Source organism: Lissotriton vulgaris, chromosome 6, assembly GCF_964263255.1.
Source record: "Lissotriton vulgaris chromosome 6, aLisVul1.2, whole genome shotgun sequence".
Classification (NCBI taxonomy): domain Eukaryota; kingdom Metazoa; phylum Chordata; class Amphibia; order Caudata; family Salamandridae; genus Lissotriton; species Lissotriton vulgaris.
Genome location: NC_141694.1, coordinates 1,228,370,300 through 1,228,391,552, shown reverse-complemented (window position 1 = coordinate 1,228,391,552; position 21,253 = coordinate 1,228,370,300). Strand labels below are relative to the sequence as shown.

Below are 21,253 nucleotides of genomic sequence, written 5' to 3'. Positions count from 1 at the left end.
ATAACCTGATTTAGAGGGTTCTCATCTCCCTTTGCACCCCCCATAGCTTTAAGTATCGTAAACAATGTATTTTGGATGCGGTCTGCGTTCTTTTCTGTTTTTTTAAAGGGCTAAGATGGATGATGACATTCTTTCTCAACACTTAAGGGATTCAGACACTTTAACATATTGATCTGGGAGGTTACAAGTCAGATTCCATAGTAACTCCAAGTCAGTCGTGGCATACGTTTCTAAGATAGCAGATGATAGCTCCGTAGGTGTACTGCTAAAGAGATTCAATCCTATTGTCTGTGGTTGGCCAGGAGGAGTTTTAGGGGGGCTTGACTCATTAGACAAATGATTTCTCAGCTCAATGTCAACAACCGCTTGAGCAAATCCTTCCCAGACACTTAATTAGTGGTATTCATAACATCAGGGGAGGAAGAGAGACAGGCATTGTACTGTTTTACAGCTCATTGCGGACAGAGGACGCCCCCAACTTTGGAATAATATCACCATATTCAACGTTCTCTTTCTGAAAAAAGGAAAACATAGGGTTTGAACCCTTGGTTAGATTTAAAAGTGCATTTAAAAGTGCAGCCTTGTTCCAGGGGGGATTAGATGTGGTATTTTTACCAGCCATAAGTGAATTAGTCTGCTAGAACGGAGCTGCTGTGCTGTCATATTGCTATTTACTCAGAAAGTAACCTGGGCTTAGACAAGGCTTGTAGGATCAAAGTTGCCTTTGACAGCGGACAGCTGGCAGGGTCTAATTATTGTCTAAACCTCACAAACGTACCAGCCTTATAGTGGGCCCAATGCGAGCTCCAATAGAAGTTGAAGAGGCACTGGGAAAGAGGTTAGAAGTCCAGCCAACGGACCGACCTCTAGGCAGAACCAGCACCTTCAGCTAAACTGGGGAGAACAAGTGCAAGGCTCGTGGAGAGCTGACCCAAACAGAAAAATGAGGGGGAGGGGCTTAGTTTAAATCACCGCTCGAATTGGTAGGGGCATTACAGACCTGTATGGTCTCCAACAATCACCAGCAGTACACTCAGGTGGGCACCTCAGCGTGAACAAGCCGCACCAGCCAAATGCTGGCCCCCTCTGATCACCACAGAAAGCCTAGTACACTTACCACCTGCGCCGATCCTCAGTTTTAAAGGAGCTCTCCTCTCACCGAATATTCCACTGGGTCCTCTGCTGCAGGCTCCGACCCTCGGTTTTCACTACATAGTCTGAACTCGTCTCAGTTCATGGCTATCGCCACTGGTGCCCCTGCCCTGCTTGTTGCCTGCTGGGCCATGGCATGCAACTTGACGGTTTTCAGCCTGCAGTGAATTTCTGTATGCTGCCCGGACTACTGTGCCACACAGCACGTCTGCTGCCGCAGAATCTCAAGTGGCGCTTGGCTTGTAGCAGCTCCTGAGGCACAGCCTGCTCGACTGCTCGTTGACAGCTTTGTCTTCCTCGAGAAATTGCCTGTACTGTTTGTAGCAATACAAAACAGGATCTGTTGAAGATAAACATTGAAGTCTCTCAGTTGTATACTAACCTGGACCCATGGATCTGTCTACTCCTATCAGGTCTACAGGACTTTGCCAAGGCTGTTCAGGAACCAAGTACAGTGGAAAAGATACGTAGTTGGGTTCTTTTTCTAAATAGAAAACCATCCAGCTCAGTGCGGTTGGCCATGTCTCCTATTACTGAGGTGTGGCACGTATGGGAGCAAGTTACCACCCTGTGGTTGGTTCATCTTTGTTGTGTGATATTTTTATGAGATATAATAGTTTTGACACATCATCAACATATTTTCAAGTTGTTAATCGTGTAGTGGAAATTAATTGGGATTAGATTCTCATTCACAGAAAGTAAATTATCATATTTTTTTTTCTGTTTCTCCATGAAATAAATGTCAGCATTATCAAAATATTGCCCATTTCTTTTTCATATCTTGAATCTTGTAATAATGTACAGATGTATCAATACTAGTTAGAAATCAGTATCTTTAAAACAAAGCAGCAAACAATATGACAATAATGTACGCTGAACTTTTTCTGCATATCTTTATTTTTTTTAACTCAGTCAACCGATTAAGGCAGATATCCTGTTTGTTCATGGCCTTTTGGGAGCAGCGTTCAAAACCTGGCGTCAGCAAGATAAAGAGCATCCACTTGACAAGAAGTGTACCCGTGATGTGGATGATTATACCGAGTGCTGGCCAAAGGTAAGCAGAAAAATCCCTAAAATTGCAATGGTGCTTTCAAATAGGATTTGGTAGCTGACTTCAAGTTCTTAAGTTATTGTGGGGCTAGTGTGCCTAGGGTCCGGGTTAAGGAGTAGTGTAATGTCTTGAGGAGCTCTTTGAGGTTTGCCCTCTGTGGTAGTTCATTTGAAAAAGAAGAAGATTCCCATAAGCTGGAGGAAGAAGCCGTCCATTTGTGGTTACATGGGATGGGGTCCACTAGCCTGTCTCTTGGCAAACTGTGATGATAGCTGTCCAAATGGACACAGTCAGCAGGATTTACTCAAATTAGACTCTGGCTTGAACAACTAGAATTATTAGACCATGTTATATGGGTATGTCCATTAAGTGATGAAATATGATTGCATGTACAAAGACTATTTATTAAACCTTGTCAAAAGCAAACATTCTTGACTAATTGCTATCTTTTTTTTGTTATAACTATGTAACAAAGAAATCTGCAGTTAGAAATTTCATTAGGCATGTTTTGAAATTTAAATTTAAAAAAGTAGTGTGTAGGTAGAAGTATGGATGCATTTCTGTTGAGTGCCTTATATATTTGATATTCTGATGTGTGTATGTATAATGGAATGATGACATTGACTTTTAAAGAATGACCTGTTAAAATGTTCTAATGGAACTACACACACATTAATTAAAAGACTAAATATATTTAAATTTTATAAGTGCTTGACACTGAGGGGTCACTCAAAAACGAGGTGCTCCATCCAAAGAAAATTCAGGAGGGGGCATGATGTGCATACAATATAAATATAGAAACAGAGGAGCCAGAAGAAATACTTCCCATATTTCGTAAGATTAAAGATGAAAGGCTGCAATAGTGAGATTAAATGCTGGACTTCCCGCGTGAATATAATTTTACCATTTGAAAAATATCCTGCTTGTGGGATAATTTTTAAGCCTTTTCGTAGCTTCTGTTGCATGCTACTAATTTAATATTTCTCTGCTAATTTAATGTTTTGCTGCGGACGACTCTATCCTTTTTCTTACTGTTAGACACTCTGTAGTCTTCTTTGCTTGAAAATTGTATTCTTCCAGTTGTATTTATCTGTTTTTTTGCACTGTCTTGTACTGTTACGGGATCTTATGAAGAACTGTGCCACCATGAAACGTTCTCTTGGTGCTGATATGTGTAACTTCCTCCATTATTAAACAGAAAGCCTCTTTCAGGATCGAATTCATTTTACCATATCTTCTGAAGAGCTTGATGTTTTTTTTTATTTAAATTTGTTTTTATTGTTGCAGTAAAAAATTTTAGTACAGCGTAAACAGTCCGCTGACGTGGCCTCAACATTCAGCCACGAACAGCTTATGTGTGCAACATTTTCTAGCTATATAGAGCTGGTACACGTAAACATGATATCGGTGAATCAGTGCAGTATGATCATGTAAAGGCTCCTGCAGGCTGAGAGGTGATGGGGCGGTATCGCCACAGGGGCAATGAATAAGATCAGATGGGCACTCTCATGCCGTGGCCGTGCCGGATCCAGATCAGCACTGTGCGCATAACAGTGTTACCAGTGAACAGGGGGGTAACAGAACTGTGGGAGGGAAGCATGTGGGCGCGAGCAGGGTCTAAGTAGGGGGATGATGGCGGCGGGTGTCGAGGGGTGGGGGGGGGGGGGGGGGGGAGAAGCCCATGGATGGCCGGGCATGCGAGGAATTGCCTAGGGCGTAAGGGGTCATCGGGGCCCGCCTCTGGGGTGGCTCACTTCAGGTGAAGGCTACCGGCTTTCTTGGGTGGGGGGAGGGGACGGGTCAGGTGGGTCTCCAGCCTGCGTGGACTGGCGGAAGCTGTGAAGGAGCATGGCCCATTCCATGGAGATGGGAAGTTTGCGCGCGCCCTTGGCTTCTTCTTCCCTTAAAGCGTCTTCCTCCGCTGCCGCCCATTTGCTAACCGCCCCCTTCCACTGTGCTATGGGGGGACCCTCTGGGGATCGCCAGCGCATGGTTATACATCTATTGGCTAGTAGGAGCGCTAAGGACACGAAGCGCCTATGCACCGGTTCACGTTTAGATATGTGGAGGATGCCTAATGCACTGGACTCCCAGGTGTCTAGTGTGGTGAGACCCGTGAGTTCCCGCAGTGTGTTATGTACGTCCTGCCAGAAGGGTTGAAGATTGGGACAGTCCCAGAACATGTGACGGAAGTTCGCAGTTGGGGAACAGCATCTGGGGCACAGGAATGGCGTGGAGGGGTAGAACTTCTGCAACCGCGCTGGAGTGAGATATGCCCTGTGTAATGTATAATATTGAATATTTTTGAAGCGGGCGTTCCTAGAGACGCGTTTAGGGGCCTCGAGAGCTTTAGTCCACTCCGAGTCATGCAAAACCCGGCCTATGTCCTCTTCCCAGGTGGCTCGAAGGGTCGCCAGGGGGGTGTATGAGAGTTCCCGGATGGATTTGTATAGCCACGTGACCAGGTGGCGACCCACCCCCATATGTAAAATGGTATGTATTACTGGATGCGTGTCCGGCTCGCCATTTTGGAGATTGAAATGGGGTCGGTATCCGTCGAGTAGTTGCCTATACCTGAGGAATTGGCCTGGGGAGAGCCCGTATTCTGCGATCAGGCGGTCCAACGGTTTCAGTTGGCCCTCCTCGAGGAGTGACTCCAGTTCTGTGATACCACAGCGGGACCAGTCGGCGAGTAGTGGGGCCGTAAAGTAGGAATCCTGCCTGGGGCCGCCTATTAACGGCAGCAACGGGGAGTATGGGGGTCTAGCGGGGGACAGCCGGTGTATCCGTAGCATACATCGGCGCGCAATCGTCACTTGGAGGGGGTAAGTGCGCCGTGGCTTGGTGCCCGGGAGGAGCAGACGGGTGAGCTCCGGAGTTGTGATTCTGCCCGTAGGGGTAACCGTTTCCTGAGGGTAACGGTCCGCTGTCCAGTAGGACAGCCACTGGAGCTGTGCTGCGAGGAAATATGCCTCGAAGGACGGTGCTCCGAGTCCCCCCTGTGTTGTAGGGAGTTGAAGAGTTTTCAGGGCGACTCTGTGGCGGCCCGCTCCCCAAATGAGAGTTCCTAAGAGGGAATCAACGTCGCGGAAGAAGGACCTGGGTGGTATCACCGGTAGGTTTGTGAAATGGTAGAGGAGCCGGGGGAGCATCACCATCTTAGCAAGGGCTATCCGTCCAATCGGGGCCAGTGGTAGTGTGCTCCAGAAGGCGACCGTCGGGCGCAGACTCTCGAGTACCGTGCGGTGATTGCCTTCAAGGATGGCCGCCGGAGAATGGTATAAGCGGACGCTAAGGTAGCGGGGAGCTTCCGTGGACCATGAAAGGCTATGCGGTCCGAGGTCGATGTTTCGGGGGGGCAGGTCCGGGTGTAGGGGGTAAACCACGGACTTGTCCCAGTTGACCTGTAGACCCGAGGCAGTGGCAAAGTCCGCCAATGCGGCCCCTATGGGGGTCAGGTCCATTTCAATGTCTCGGACATATAGGAGGAGATCATCCGCGTACATGGACACGCAATGGGTCCCGTCTGCAAGCGGTATTCCCCAGGCCACGCCCTCCCGACGCAGTCGAACCGCCAGCGGCTCGACCGCTAGCGCAAACAAGAGGGGCGACAAGGGGCAACCTTGTCTCGTGCCGCGTCGGACTGCAAACGCCGGCGAGATACGCTTCCCAATACGAACTCGAGTAGTGAGGTCGGTGTATAGGAGGCGGGTATATGCCATGAGCGTCGGGCCGAGATTAAGGCGTCGCAGGACCGAAAACAGGTAGGGCCAGGTGAGGGTGTCAAACGCCTTCTCTAGGTCCATAATGAGGCAGGCAGCGCGGGGAAATCCGTCGCGTACCTGATCTTGGATATGGAAGATTCGGCGAAGGTTCTGGGAGGTGTTCCTCCCGGGGACGAAGCCGCATTGGTCGGGGTGGACCAGCGGGCGTATGATCTGCGCATAACGATCAGCTAGGATCTTCCCCAGTATCTTACAGTCAGCCGACAGGAGAGTGATAGGTCGGTATGACCCCATGTGAAGCGGATCCCTGTGGGGCTTAAGAAAGGTGACAATCACGGATTCCCGTAGCGACTGGGGTAGTTTCCCCAGGTGGAGTGACGCCCCAAACATCCGAGACAGACGGGGAACCACCAGGGGAGAGAACGTAGCGTAGTATTCCAGTGGAAAGCCGTCCAGCCCCGGTGCCTTATTTCGGGACATGGCGCGTATCGCTCGGGTGATGTCAGAGGGGATTATCTTGGCGTCTAGCGTGCGTTTGTCGGAATCCGATATCGTGGGCAGTGTCAGAGGGTCTAAAAACTGATCTGCGGTAAACAGGGTACAACATGCCGGGGCTTCGTACACTCGTGCATAGTGGCGGTGGAATGCTAGGAGAATCTCCGCTTGTGATTGCACCAGTACACCCTCCGGGTTGAGAATGTCCGTGATCGGCTTGATTTCGGTGTCCTGCTTCGCCATCCAGGCCAGGAGCGCCCCGGTTTTGTCTCTGTCTTTGTGTACCCGCGAGGCGCTGAACAGCTTGATGTTTGCTATGAAATAAAGATAAATGGATAGTTGGAAGCAAGTTTGAACACTGAAATTCTACTTCCATGAGACTCCCAACATGACTTGGTGATGGGAGGAATTCCATAGTAGACCTGCGATTACAAGTGGAGGTTTACACAGCTGATTTGGATTGAGGGAAGTGGGAGCTTTGGTCATGGGTGGCTTTCAGAGACATTAATTTTAATTCAATTTCCTTTCTTGACCTTTTATTAGGTATTCACTTCAAGTTACCGAATAGACTAGATCCTCTTTACTGGATGCAGGGCAGAGTCATGTGTTGTGTCCTAAAGAGCTTTAATTTACTATGGCAACATTGTTGCTGCTTCATTAATAATAACGCCTTTTTTCATTATAAATAATTTCTTTGCAGGCCTTTCACTTAAGTATGTTATGCTTTAAAAAGAAAAATGTTTATAATTAATATTTAAACAAGAATGGTGACTTGTTTGTGGTAGGACGAATCAACTTGTAAATTGTGGTATCTCTGGAATTTTGCATTTCATCTTAAGGCTCCTGTTTTCAGTTTCTGCAACTTTTTGGAAAACTCTCATGTGTATGTTTTTAATGTTCCTGTGACACTAACTTTTTAGAAAGATTGAACAGCAGGTGTCCGCCAGTTACGCAACCAGCACTGATTTTGCAAACTTGTAGGTGCTTCATTTATTATTATCAACAAATCAGAATGTGAGGATGCTTTCTTAGAGGGCAATTTTTTTCTTTGTATCGTTGAACACTGACTCCCTGTAAAGAGAAATCTACTCAATAGGCAAAACAAGGTTCCGCTGCATTTGAACAGCAGTGTAAGGAGTGTAAGGAAGCAGTAAATGATTTTAGACTTAATTCCAGATTGAAATCTAGAGAGAAGTTCCATTCCAGAATTAGCAGCAATACTTCACAAACAAATCAAATACCTACAAGATCATGAATCTCCCTACTCTGGTCTTATAGAGATTCACATCTTTCAAGGTCACACTGTAGAATTACATTATAGATAAACTATCTACCTTCACTCATCTGAGGAATAGAGATGCCATCAAGTTCATCATGCCTACATCTGTGCCACAGTAGGTATTTCTGAAACTAAGCAACCCATCGAGATCTCCTGTCTACTCATTCCTTTAGTACCAGGCAATATGGAGACAACTATGCACAGCTTTCTTACTTTTCAGCGAGCAGGGCGCAGTCACAAGAGACAAAATAGGAAATGCAAGGCTTCATATCAAGCCTCTCGTTTTGAGAAACAAGCCACTACCAAATTCAGTAATAATTTTGCGTTTGTAAAAAAGGTTCCCGTGGTCTTTATCCGCCAGAGAATGTGGTATTCTTATGGAATGTAGGTGATCTGGAATGGATAATGTTGTAAGATGTTTAGGAGATGCAATGTGCAGTGGACTGGTAGATCTGTGAAGCAGACACTGACGGATGAGGTGCTTAAGAGAATAAACCAACTTTGAGACATCTCTTTTTTGTGTATCATCTTCTACATACACTGGCAATGAGTGAAAAGTTGAAGACTCTAGTACCTCAATGTTATGTGACATGTCAGAGGTATGCTTTTTTTTAAATAAAAGAAAGGTGTATGCAATGCAGATAAGCAATTTATGACCTTCATGAAAGTCTTTTTTATCAGGGAACTCACAGAGATCAAACTTACTTATAAGCAAGACTCGAACTGTCTATCATATGTTGATTTTCAGTGATTTTGAATTATCAGTTTAACACTGCTTTCCAAAAGTCTTTATTTAGCATGTGAAAAGGCACTAATTTAAAAAAGACTGTGTTAAAAAATTAACATTTATTGTGTCACAGGATTGTGCACTGCAATTTCAGTAAGTTTGCCAATTCACAGATGTTCTTGCTTTTTCACAAAGACTACCTGCTAACAAGTGTGCATTGTTCAAATCAAGTGTTGTTATCGACACTAGCATTCTCTTGCCTGACATATCTGCTAGTATGAACATTTGGTTCCTTCTGAGCAGGTGAAGTCCATGCTCAACAGGATCCCTAAGCAATTCCAAACGCAAATACATGCAGAGCAGGATTATGTGTGAGGCACTTGATATCCTCAACTCAAAATTGCTAGATAGCTTATGAGGTGAACACAACAGCGAAACTTCAGACTGAGCAGGAAGTACAAGATTACATGTCAGACATTTTGCCAGGTGTGTGATGTCAACATGCCACTGAATCTTTAATCAGTAACTATCTCCATACTTCACAATGTAAAAATATATTGGAACAAAGACAATAGTGTTATTCTGAAAAATTAGTAGCGATAGATACTTCTGGCCACTTAGAATATAAAACAACAAGAACTAACAATCATTCTAACCATTGTTTTTTCTCTTGCTTTATGAACTTTGTTCACTGCAACAGCTTCCTAGACATACTGTTATTTTCTTTCCAATGTCCTTGCCTAATCCAAGCCACCAATATACCATACAAGTTCTCGTTTTTCTAAAATGCTCAAGTGGCCATCATGCAACAAATTGATAATTTTTTCTTTTAGTCTTGTACCTCTCCTCAGGAACATTGGAAAAGTATTTCCTTGGAAAAGTGTTTCCTTGGAACAGTATTTTGAGTTGTAATTATCGGGAGTCGGAAATATTGAAAATGAAATATTGTGATCGAAGAATTTCGTTGACAAGAAAATCACTTTTTGGGGCAATATTGTTTTAAATAATATCGATGTTTTTAATATCGTTTTCAGTAATATAGTGATTAAAAATATAATTTTAAAAATGATTTTGTGTTTTAATTGATATATTCATTTTACATGATACTATAGTTAATATTAATGTTTTTAAAGTATAGCATGTAAGTGATTTATTTCATTTTTAATAGTAACTTACAGTGTCATAGTGGGTTGTTGTTTTTATAGGGGGATTGGGGGGAATTTAAGTAGGTAATAATTATGAATAATGAAATTAATTTTTATTTAGTTATTTGATTGATATTTATAATGTAAATTATATAATACTGATTTATTTTAATTGTGTTATTTACAGACTGTTAGGTGTGTAGGGGTATAGGATGGTAAGTTAAGTAATAATTAGCAATTCATTATAGGGGACCGCTAGTGAGCCCGAAGCAAGATGGCCGCACATTAGTGCAGCTCTGCTGGTCGGGGCCACAATCCGCACATTATCCTTTACTTCTCCCAGTCATCTGTATTGCTGAAACAGCTTATTGGACTCTAGATTGCCTGCTGCGTCGGATGCAGTGTTTTCTGCAGCTGATGCCTCTGCGGAACCCTGGTATGCAGCCTCTGGTGCCCGGCGCATTAAATGGCGGCAGTTGACAGCTGAGGCGGGCGCCGAGAAGGACTGACGGTGCGGGGGCCGCTCCTACCTGTGGATGTGTGACTTGCAGTGCGGTAATTGTCGGCGGCATCGGGGGGAGTGCGGTGTTGCTACAGCGCTGCATGGAGTGAACCTGTATCTTAAAAAACAGGGATGTCCCCACGAGAGAACAGTCTTCGACTGAATTTCACACCTGGTTCTTAAGTTCTAGGGTGAATATTTCATTCTAGAAGAAAGACATTTATGAGGCATGCCATTAATATGGCGGGAGAGGTAAAGTTACAATGATTTATACTCTACTTCTATCAGTGTATGGTAAGACCAATTACTTGCTTATATCCCTAAAGATGCCAAATTCCTAAGGAGATAACTATTATACACCCTTGTTCGAACTGTAGTTATTTAGTACTTCCCACCATGAACACAATATTTGATTTTTGCACAAAAAAGCATAAACATGACACAATGCCAACACGGCAGAAGATCAAAATAAAATTAAAATTAAAGATTTATCCACACCATGAGTTACTCTGTCAAACATTTATTGTATATATACATTGTTAAAATTTCATTATTGCATAGTATAAAAATTTTTCAAAAGAACATCATTAAATACATTTGGATCAACACAGTTAAAAACAAAGAATCACAGGTCGACGCGGCGTTTCGGTTTCTTGAATTAGTACCTTCTTCAGGACAGATTCTACATAAAATTTAAAAATTCAAAAAAACAACAGAGTTACTCTAAGTTGCATTGGTGCAGTCTCTTAAGTTTACACAAATTTATGATTAATCATACTTATGGTTACTACAGTTAATCTTTGGGCATCTCTAGTACAAAAAACAAACATTTATTTTCACACAGGGTTTTACGTTTACACCCTCAACATGTCTAAAGTTTTATTTAAACATTATTCACTCTTTTGAGACATTGAGTTATATAGACATATTAACCATTATTCTTTCTACTCATACCCTTTAAACAAAACTAATAGTGTTTACCTCTCCCATGGACTTGTGTAGTCCAATGCTTATGGAGCTTAGATGAAACAACTCCTGTTCATGCACTAAAGGTATCTCTAAATTTATTGCGTACCTTAAAACCAGTGGAATAAATTCCCCACCGGACAACGTTTTCTGTTCAGAGTCTTGTTGCCGTCTTACTTATAGGCTAAAAGACAGTTTCTGTTTTGATATTTCACCTTGGATAAAAAGTAGATATAGGAAAAGGATGTTAACCCCTCAGTTGCTACATGAGGTGTCCACGTATACAAATGTCACAAAACACGTGTTTGTAGATAAGGGTCTAAAGGAATCCCCAACCCCAAATATTGTGTGTGAATATTAAAAGTTCATATATACCTTTCATTTACACTTGACATGCTTTGTCTTTGACTACCAGGAGGAGCCACCGTATTTTTCGTATTTGGGTTTCTTCAATGACCCTGGGAAATATTTAATTATTTTAATATTCCTTTATACCATTTATTGCCAATACTGGATATAGCCTCAAAAAGTTGCTTATTTTTGGCTAATTTGAAACTCACCAAAGAAGTGTTTCTGCTTATTACAGTTCCTTGTGCGTTCTGATTCTCTGTCCCTTTTGTGGATATCAGAGTTCGTGGCTGTGTTAAAGAATAAAAGCTTTTCTAGTATTTTAGTGAATTTTGACATGTTTTTCATATAGTTATTCACATCTAGGAACCTATCTTTATACAGGCTATCCATTTTTAGTTGTAAATACAGGCACTTGTTTAGGAAAAACTATTTCTGTGTCTTCCTAAATTATGGCAGGTTTTTCACCTTAATTATTACCATCTAGGAATCTATTATTAATTAAAGTATCCATCTTTTGGAATTATTGCTACCATTTTATTGTCATTTCTATTTCTATTTTAAAGGGTTTAAAAGTCGCCTTCCCTATTGGTGATCCTTACCTTTTAGTTGGCAATCGGCCTCCCTGCTCCTTCGTCCTGGCAGTCTGTTCTGGTATCTCTACATCGGTCTGCTCCGATCCGGTAAAAAGAACTGAATGTTTGTTTCAGCGCGATGTTCTTTTATTAGACGCGCTGTGATTGGGTTACTATGTCGCCAATGATGATTGGTTCCCTATCGACCAATCAGAGTCAAGTTGCCTAGGCAACCGAAATGCTATTCGCCGTGATCCGGAATCGGCATTTGTATTATCATTGTATTGTATTATTGCCTTCTCTAACCTGGTTGCAGGATTACTAGGTAAACTAACGCGTTTATCTCGCATCACCGTTTTGGCTTATGTGATTTATATTGCGGATTATGGCGTTTGCTAAGAGTGCTTCTGTATGGAAACATTCACATGCTGATTGGTTCTCTGCCGGCCAATCAGAGCGCGGTTGCCTCGACAACCGAATGTTTGCCGCTTTCAATGCGGAATCGGTAGTTTGTTTGCTATTCGCTTTATTTACTGTTGCTACTGATGGGATGATAAGGTTGCTTGCGCGTCTTTCGTCACCTCATCGTAATGGCTTTTAAGATTTCCATGAGGGAATCTGTTTATTACTTAGAATCCTACCACTTGGGATAACTGTAAATATTTCATAGGCGGGACTTGAACGGCAAAGCCTTCCGGCCAAAGGAATTGGCGTGTGGAATGACTACAAGTGTTACATGAACCGTGCCTGATCGGAATGCCTAACCGATTGCATGAGACATATCATGACATTCTTTAAGATTGAACATATCTCTTCTAACTCCAGGTCCTACGTTTATTCCTGCTACATCTATCTATCATTACTCCTGTTTTAATCTCATACCAACCTGGGACCCTTCCTAGTATGTATGTATCTCTAATCTAGAGGTAAATAAGTCCTTCTTTATCGATAACAGACTCACATGGCCATATGGGAAAGTACCTTAAAATGACACTATTGTCTTGCCTCATGGACTGTTTACTAGCCCCTTTCATATTAATACACTTATTATATGGAGAGAAGTAGATGGTACAATCATGGGTACACAGGTTTTGTTCAGATCCTGTGTCTCTATTCAGTATTATCCTTGGATAATTCTCTCCCAATCCTCCTTGGAGTTTAGGCCACACCTGACACTATTCAGGGTTGACATAAAAAATTGTTCCCTTCTTTTTCTTTTGCTATTCTGATTGCCACCTCTGATATTCTCACTTATCTTTTCTAGACCACACCATCTTAAATCCTCAATTTTGTGGCCAGCTTCCCTCCAGTGTTCCGTCAGGGGGGCTCCAATTTTGTTAGTCCTAATGGCTGAGCGGTGCTCATTAAGACGGAGCCTGAGTTCCCTAGACGTTTCTCCTACATATGGTCTATTGCAGGGGCATCGAATGAGGTAGATTGCATTCGTAGTTCTACAATTAATAAAACTCCTAATATTAATTGTTTTGTCATTCACTGTAATTGTGCTGCCTTTAATTATATTACCACAATTGACACAACCTGCACATGGGTGGGTTCCTGTTGGTAAGGGCTTGCCATCTATGGTGGTTTGCACATTCCTGTGGGGTTCCTTGTAGGTATGTACAAGTGAGTTCCTGATAGTTCTATTTCTCCTATATGAGATCATGGGTTTAGGGATGGGTTCCTGTGCCTTATCTGAAATTAGGTGCCAATTCCTGTTTATTATGTTTTTTACTTTAAAACTCACTTGGGAGAAGTTCGTCACAAACATGATGGGCTGTTCTTTCTGTTGATTGTTTTGTTCCTCATTAAAAAGGTTTTCTCTGTTGAAATATTTTGTTCTTTTGTAAGCATGTTTAATCATTCTCCTTGGATAGCCCCTTTCCAAGAATTTCTCTTTCAATCTGTTAGCAGGGATTTCATAATCTGCCATTGAGGTACAATTCCTTCTTAAACGAAGGAACTGACCAAAGGGAATGTTGTTTTTCTGTGATGGTGGGTGATTGTTTTTGTAATGGAGCATACTATTCCTATCCGCTGGTTTAGTATATAGTTCTACTGTTAGTCTCCCTTCTTGATGTTTAATCAGGATATCCAGAAATTCTACTTGGGTCCTGCTGATGTGGGATGTGAATTTTAAGTTTGCATCTCCCAGGTTTAACCATATCAAAAATTCATTCAAGGTATCCATTTCACCTGTCCATATGAAGAAAATGTCATCAATGTAGCGCCCCCACTCAGAGATGTTTTCATAGAATGGGGCAGCTACATTGTAGACATGCTTCTCCTCAAATTTGGAAACATAAAGACATGCCAGGCTGGGGGCACAGGTGGCCCCCATGCTGGTCCCCTTAATCTGTCTAAAGAGACTGTCCCTGTATAGAAAGATGTTGTTCTTGAGAATAATCGTAATGCACTCAATTATGAAGGTTTGATGATCTGTTAGATCCTGTTCGCCCTCTCCTAATATTTCCTCCATAATATTAATTGTGCTGTCTTGAGGGATATTGGTGTATAAGGCTTCAATATCCAGAGTCACCAATACCTGTGACTCTGGATTGAAGCTTAAGTTCTCCACTCTCTTAATCATTGAGGTGGTGTCCTTTATATATGCTTTCTGTTGTTGCACACGAGGTTGCAGGAATATTTCGACGTACTTACTCAAAGGCTCAGTCAAGGACCCTATGCATGACACTATAGGTCTCATAGGAGGATCACTAATGTTCTTGTGCACCTTGGGGAGGCCATACAGTGCTGGAATTAGGGGGTCCTTATTAAACATGAATGCGAATTCTTCTTCACATATGATGTCCTCTTCTCTCGCTAGCCTTAACATCCTCTCTATTTCTATCTTAAGGGTTTGCCATTCTTCTCTATTGGATTTCTTATAATGGTCACTATTATTTAATAGCATAGTTATTAAATAATAGTGACCATTATAAGAAATCCAATAGAGAAGAATGGCAAACCCTTAAGATAGAAATAGAGAGGATGTTAAGGCTAGCGAGAGAAGAGGACATCATATGTGAAGAAGAATTCGCATTCATGTTTAATAAGGACCCCCTAATTCCAGCACTGTATGGCCTCCCCAAGGTGCACAAGAACATTAGTGATCCTCCTATGAGACCTATAGTGTCATGCATAGGGTCCTTGACTGAGCCTTTGAGTAAGTACGTCGAAATATTCCTGCAACCTCGTGTGCAACAACAGAAAGCATATATAAAGGACACCACCTCAATGATTAAGAGAGTGGAGAACTTAAGCTTCAATCCAGAGTCACAGGTATTGGTGACTCTGGATATTGAAGCCTTATACACCAATATCCCTCAAGACAGCACAATTAATATTATGGAGGAAATATTAGGAGAGGGCGAACAGGATCTAACAGATCATCAAACCTTCATAATTGAGTGCATTACGATTATTCTCAAGAACAACATCTTTCTATACAGGGACAGTCTCTTTAGACAGATTAAGGGGACCAGCATGGGGGCCACCTGTGCCCCCAGCCTGGCATGTCTTTATGTTTCCAAATTTGAGGAGAAGCATGTCTACAATGTAGCTGCCCCATTCTATGAAAACATCTCTGAGTGGGGGCGCTACATTGATGACATTTTCTTCATATGGACAGGTGAAATGGATACCTTGAATGAATTTTTGATATGGTTAAACCTGGGAGATGCAAACTTAAAATTCACATCCCACATCAGCAGGACCCAAGTAGAATTTCTGGATATCCTGATTAAACATCAAGAAGGGAGACTAACAGTAGAACTATATACTAAACCAGCGGATAGGAATAGTATGCTCCATTACAAAAGCAATCACCCACCATCACAGAAAAACAACATTCCCTTTGGTCAGTTCCTTCGTTTAAGAAGGAATTGTACCTCAATGGCAGATTATGAAATCCATGCTAACAGATTGAAAGAGAAATTCTTGGAAAGGGGCTATCCAAGGAGAATGATTAAACATGCTTACAAAAGAGCAACATATTTCAACAGAGAAAACCTTTTTAATGAGGAACAAAACAATCAACAGAAAGAACAGCCCATCATGTTTGTGACGAACTTCTCCCAAGTGAGTTTTAAAGTAAAAAACATAATAAACAGGAATTGGCACCTAATTTCAGATAAGGCACAGGAACCCATCCCTAAACCCATGATCTCATATAGGAGAAATAGAACTATCAGGAACTCACTTGTACATACCTACAAGGAACCCCACAGGAATGTGCAAACCACCATAGATGGCAAGCCCTTACCAACAGGAACCCACCCATGTGCAGGTTGTGTCAATTGTGGTAATATAATTAAAGGCAGCACAATTACAGTGAATGACAAAACAATTAATATTAGGAGTTTTATTAATTGTAGAACTACGAATGCAATCTACCTCATTCGATGCCCCTGCAATAGACCATATGTAGGAGAAACGTCTAGGGAACTCAGGCTCCGTCTTAATGAGCACCGCTCAGCCATTAGGACTAACAAAATTGGAGCCCCCCTGACGGAACACTGGAGGGAAGCTGGCCACAAAATTGAGGATTTAAGATGGTGTGGTCTAGAAAAGATAAGTGAGAATATCAGAGGTGGCAATCAGAATAGCAAAAGAAAAAGAAGGGAACAATTTTTTATGTCAACCCTGAATAGTGTCAGGTGTGGCCTAAACTCCAAGGAGGATTGGGAGAGAATTATCCAAGGATAATACTGAATAGAGACACAGGATCTGAACAAAACCTGTGTACCCATGATTGTACCATCTACTTCTCTCCATATAATAAGTGTATTAATATGAAAGGGGCTAGTAAACAGTCCATGAGGCAAGACAATAGTGTCATTTTAAGGTACTTTCCCATATGGCCATGTGAGTCTGTTATCGATAAAGAAGGACTTATTTACCTCTAGATTAGAGATACATACATACTAGGAAGGGTCCCAGGTTGGTATGAGATTAAAACAGGAGTAATGATAGATAGATGTAGCAGGAATAAACGTAGGACCTGGAGTTAGAAGAGATATGTTCAATCTTAAAGAATGTCATGATATGTCTCATGCAATCGGTTAGGCATTCCGATCAGGCACGGTTCATGTAACACTTGTAGTCATTCCACACGCCAATTCCTTTGGCCGGAAGGCTTTGCCGTTCAAGTCCCGCCTATGAAATATTTACAGTTATCCCAAGTGGTAGGATTCTAAGTAATAAACAGATTCCCTCATGGAAATCTTAATAGCCATTACGATGAGGTGACGAAAGACGCGCAAGCAACCTTATCATCCCATCAGTAGCAACAGTAAATAAAGCGAATAGCAAACAAACTACCGATTCCGCATTGAAAGCGGCAAACATTCGGTTGTCGAGGCAACCGCGCTCTGATTGGCCGGCAGAGAACCAATCAGCATGTGAATGTTTCCATACAGAAGCACTCTTAGCAAACGCCATAATCCGCAATATAAATCACATAAGCCAAAACGGTGATGCGAGATAAACGCGTTAGTTTACCTAGTAATCCTGCAACCAGGTTAGAGAAGGCAATAATACAATACAATGATAATACAAATGCCGATTCCGGATCACGGCGAATAGCATTTCGGTTGCCTAGGCAACTTGACTCTGATTGGTCGATAGGGAACCAATCATCATTGGCGACATAGTAACCCAATCACAGCGCGTCTAATAAAAGAACATCGCGCTGAAACAAACATTCAGTTCTTTTTACCGGATCGGACCGGACCGATGTAGAGATACCAGAACAGACTGCCAGGACGAAGGAGCAGGGAGGCCGATTGCCAACTAAAAGGTAAGGATCACCAATAGGGAAGGCGACTTTTAAACCCTTTAAAATAGAAATAGAAATGACAATAAAATGGTAGCAATAATTCCAAAAGATGGATACTTTAATTAATAATAGATTCCTAGATGGTAATAATTAAGGTGAAAAACCTGCCATAATTTAGGAAGACACAGAAATAGTTTTTCCTAAACAAGTGCCTGTATTTACAACTAAAAATGGATAGCCTGTATAAAGATAGGTTCCTAGATGTGAATAACTATATGAAAAACATGTCAAAATTCACTAAAATACTAGAAAAGCTTTTATTCTTTAACACAGCCACGAACTCTGATATCCACAAAAGGGACAGAGAATCAGAACGCACAAGGAACTGTAATAAGCAGAAACACTTCTTTGGTGAGTTTCAAATTAGCCAAAAATAAGCAACTTTTTGAGGCTATATCCAGTATTGGCAATAAATGGTATAAAGGAATATTAAAATAATTAAATATTTCCCAGGGTCATTGAAGAAACCCAAATACGAAAAATACGGTGGCTCCTCCTGGTAGTCAAAGACAAAGCATGTCAAGTGTAAATGAAAGGTATATATGAACTTTTAATATTCACACACAATATTTGGGGTTGGGGATTCCTTTAGACCCTTATCTACAAACACGTGTTTTGTGACATTTGTATACGTGGACACCTCATGTAGCAATTGAGGGGTTAACATCCTTTTCCTATATCTACTTTTTATCCAAGGTGAAATATCAAAACAGAAACTGTCTTTTAGCCTATAAGTAAGACGGCAACAAGACTCTGAACAGAAAACGTTGTCCGGTGGGGAATTTATTCCACTGGTTTTAAGGTACGCAATAAATTTAGAGATACCTTTAGTGCATGAACAGGAGTTGTTTCATCTAAGCTCCATAAGCATTGGACTACACAAGTCCATGGGAGAGGTAAACACTATTAGTTTTGTTTAAAGGGTATGAGTAGAAAGAATAATGGTTAATATGTCTATATAACTCAATGTCTCAAAAGAGTGAATAATGTTTAAATAAAACTTTAGACATGTTGAGGGTGTAAACGTAAAACCCTGTGTGAAAATAAATGTTTGTTTTTTGTACTAGAGATGCCCAAAGATTAACTGTAGTAACCATAAGTATGATTAATCATAAATTTGTGTAAACTTAAGAGACTGCACCAATGCAACTTAGAGTAACTCTGTTGTTTTTTTGAATTTTTAAATTTTATGTAGAATCTGTCCTGAAGAAGGTACTAATTCAAGAAACCGAAACGCCGCGTCGACCTGTGATTTTTTGTTTTTAACTGTGTTGATCCAAATGTATTTAATGATGTTCTTTTGAAAAATTTTTATACTATGCAATAATGAAATTTTAACAATGTATATATACAATAAATGTTTGACAGAGTAACTCATGGTGTGGATAAATCTTTAATTTTAATTTTATTTTGATCTTCTGCCGTGTTGGCATTGTGTCATGTTTATGCTTTTTTGTGCAAAAATCAAATATTGTGTTCATGGTGGGAAGTACTAAATAACTACAGTTCGAACAAGGGTGTATAATAGTTATCTCCTTAGGAATTTGGCATCTTTAGGGATATAAGCAAGTAATTGGTCTTACCATACACTGATAGAAGTAGAGTATAAATCATTGTAACTTTACCTCTCCCGCCATATTAATGGCATGCCTCATAAATGTCTTTCTTCTAGAATGAAATATTCACCCTAGAACTTAAGAACCAGGTGTGAAATTCAGTCGAAGACTGTTCTCTCGTGGGGACATCCCTGTTTTTTAAGATACAATATCCCCCCAGTCCCCTATCAGCCTGCGTGGGGTCCTCCTTTACTTTCTAACTGGAGTGAACCTGTGCCAGGTGAGCGCCGAAGACTGTGGAGGACTGAGCGCGGGCTGAAGGCTGACAGCGGGAGGGCGTGTTGAGGCTGATCGGGCCGTTGCGGCGCGGCCTTGCCGCTCATGCAGTGAGCACCGGTGCCGGAGTGAAGCAGGCGTTGCGGGCTGTGGAGACTGACCGGTGAGAGCGGCTGCAGCTGAGGAGCCGTGAGCAAGTGCGGTGCATTCTCGGCCAGGTGCCGTGCGGCGGCCAGACGGATTGGTGCGGCCTCGCCGCTACTATAGTGTGCCCCGGAGCCAAGAATAATCTGGATGCCCTGTTGCAATTGTGGGCACTGGAGGCGGCTCTGACTGGGGCTGGTGCTCGGATCTGGGGCCCTGGCTAGAATTGAGCACACTATCAGCTGTATTATAGTGAGTGAACTGCTGGTGCTGATGAAAGCTGGTTTACAGATTTAGGCCTTTTTAACACAAAGGGCTATATGACGTACATGTTCTGACCCGGGGGGCTCCTCAATTGCATCCGGCCTGTGGATTGTGTTGCCTGAGACAACGTGAGCTGTGTGGTAGAGCTACTGTGCACTCTTGCTGATAATGAAGCTGGCAAGCACCTTCCCTCACTGGTGTTAATGGTGGTGCCTGCTGTGTTAGAGTGGTTGCGGAGCCTATATTGAACTATCAGCTCCCCGATTTAACAACACTGTGTTGATTGTTGGTGCCTGATAACGCGGTGGGTGTCTGGTTCGTGGTGCACCTTTGCTGCTGGAGGAAGCGGCTGGCGTGGCAGTCACTCCTGAGGAGACTTGGGCCTAGTCGCTAGGAGTGAGCCCTGCCTGGGAATCTCTCTGTGGAACTGTTGTGGCGCCGCGTGGTGGGCTACCGACTCTGCCACTATATCTACACTGTCTTGGTGTTGTGTACAACTCAGGAGAGGATCTGGGGAACACTACTGCGCCTGTGCTGTGCTGGAGCTGTGACGGTTCTGTTTCTGGATTGCTCTTCACGGCTGGTTCGGAGATTGGTCCAAAAAGTGTGCCTCCCTGTGCTAACTGCGATTGACCCTGGGGGCACGGGGCCCTGACTGAGTGTGGCGGAACGGTGTAACCTGTGCAACAGTTGGTGGGTGTAGTGCACAGTATATTGATTGTCTGTTCGGGTGGCGAGATGGGAAAGCCGGACAAGCACCTTCAGTGTACAAACTCCTTTGAGTCCAAGCGCCCGAAGAAAATGCAAAAACAGGCAACGTCCGACACAGAAACGGATATGGAATCTGGGAGTAGCTCCAAACTGGAAAAGGTTCTGCTGGCAATACAGCAGAGTCTTCAAACTGTTGATGGCAAGATAGATAGCTTAAATTTGCGTATGGACTCTATGTCAGCATAATTAGACAAACGGTGTGCGTCTGACGGAGGAGGAACAACGGGTCTCCACGGTGGAGGACAAGGTGGAACGCGTCACAAAGTCTTGCTCTGAGATGGACAAGCTACTAGAGGTCTTAAGGGCCAAGAATGAGGATTTGGAGGCGAGATTGCGCCGAAACAATTTGCGCATCACAGGAGTGCCTGAATCCACCTACACGGGCAAGTTGGAACTCTATGTGGAGGACCTGCTCAAAACAATGCTGGGGGTGGAGCA

The 21,253-nt window shown here is 42.7% G+C and overlaps 1 protein-coding gene across 1 annotated transcript in view; it reads left to right on the top strand.

Moving 5' to 3' along the window:
* SERAC1 (serine active site containing 1) overlaps nt 1-21,253 on the top strand; it is a 293,263-nt gene that overhangs the window by 173,790 nt on the left and 98,220 nt on the right. Inside the window, exon 10 of the mRNA XM_086927320.1 lies at nt 2,065-2,206. Coding sequence (XP_086783446.1) covers nt 2,065-2,206 — 142 coding nt within the window. The remainder of the gene's footprint in view (nt 1-2,064; nt 2,207-21,253) is intronic.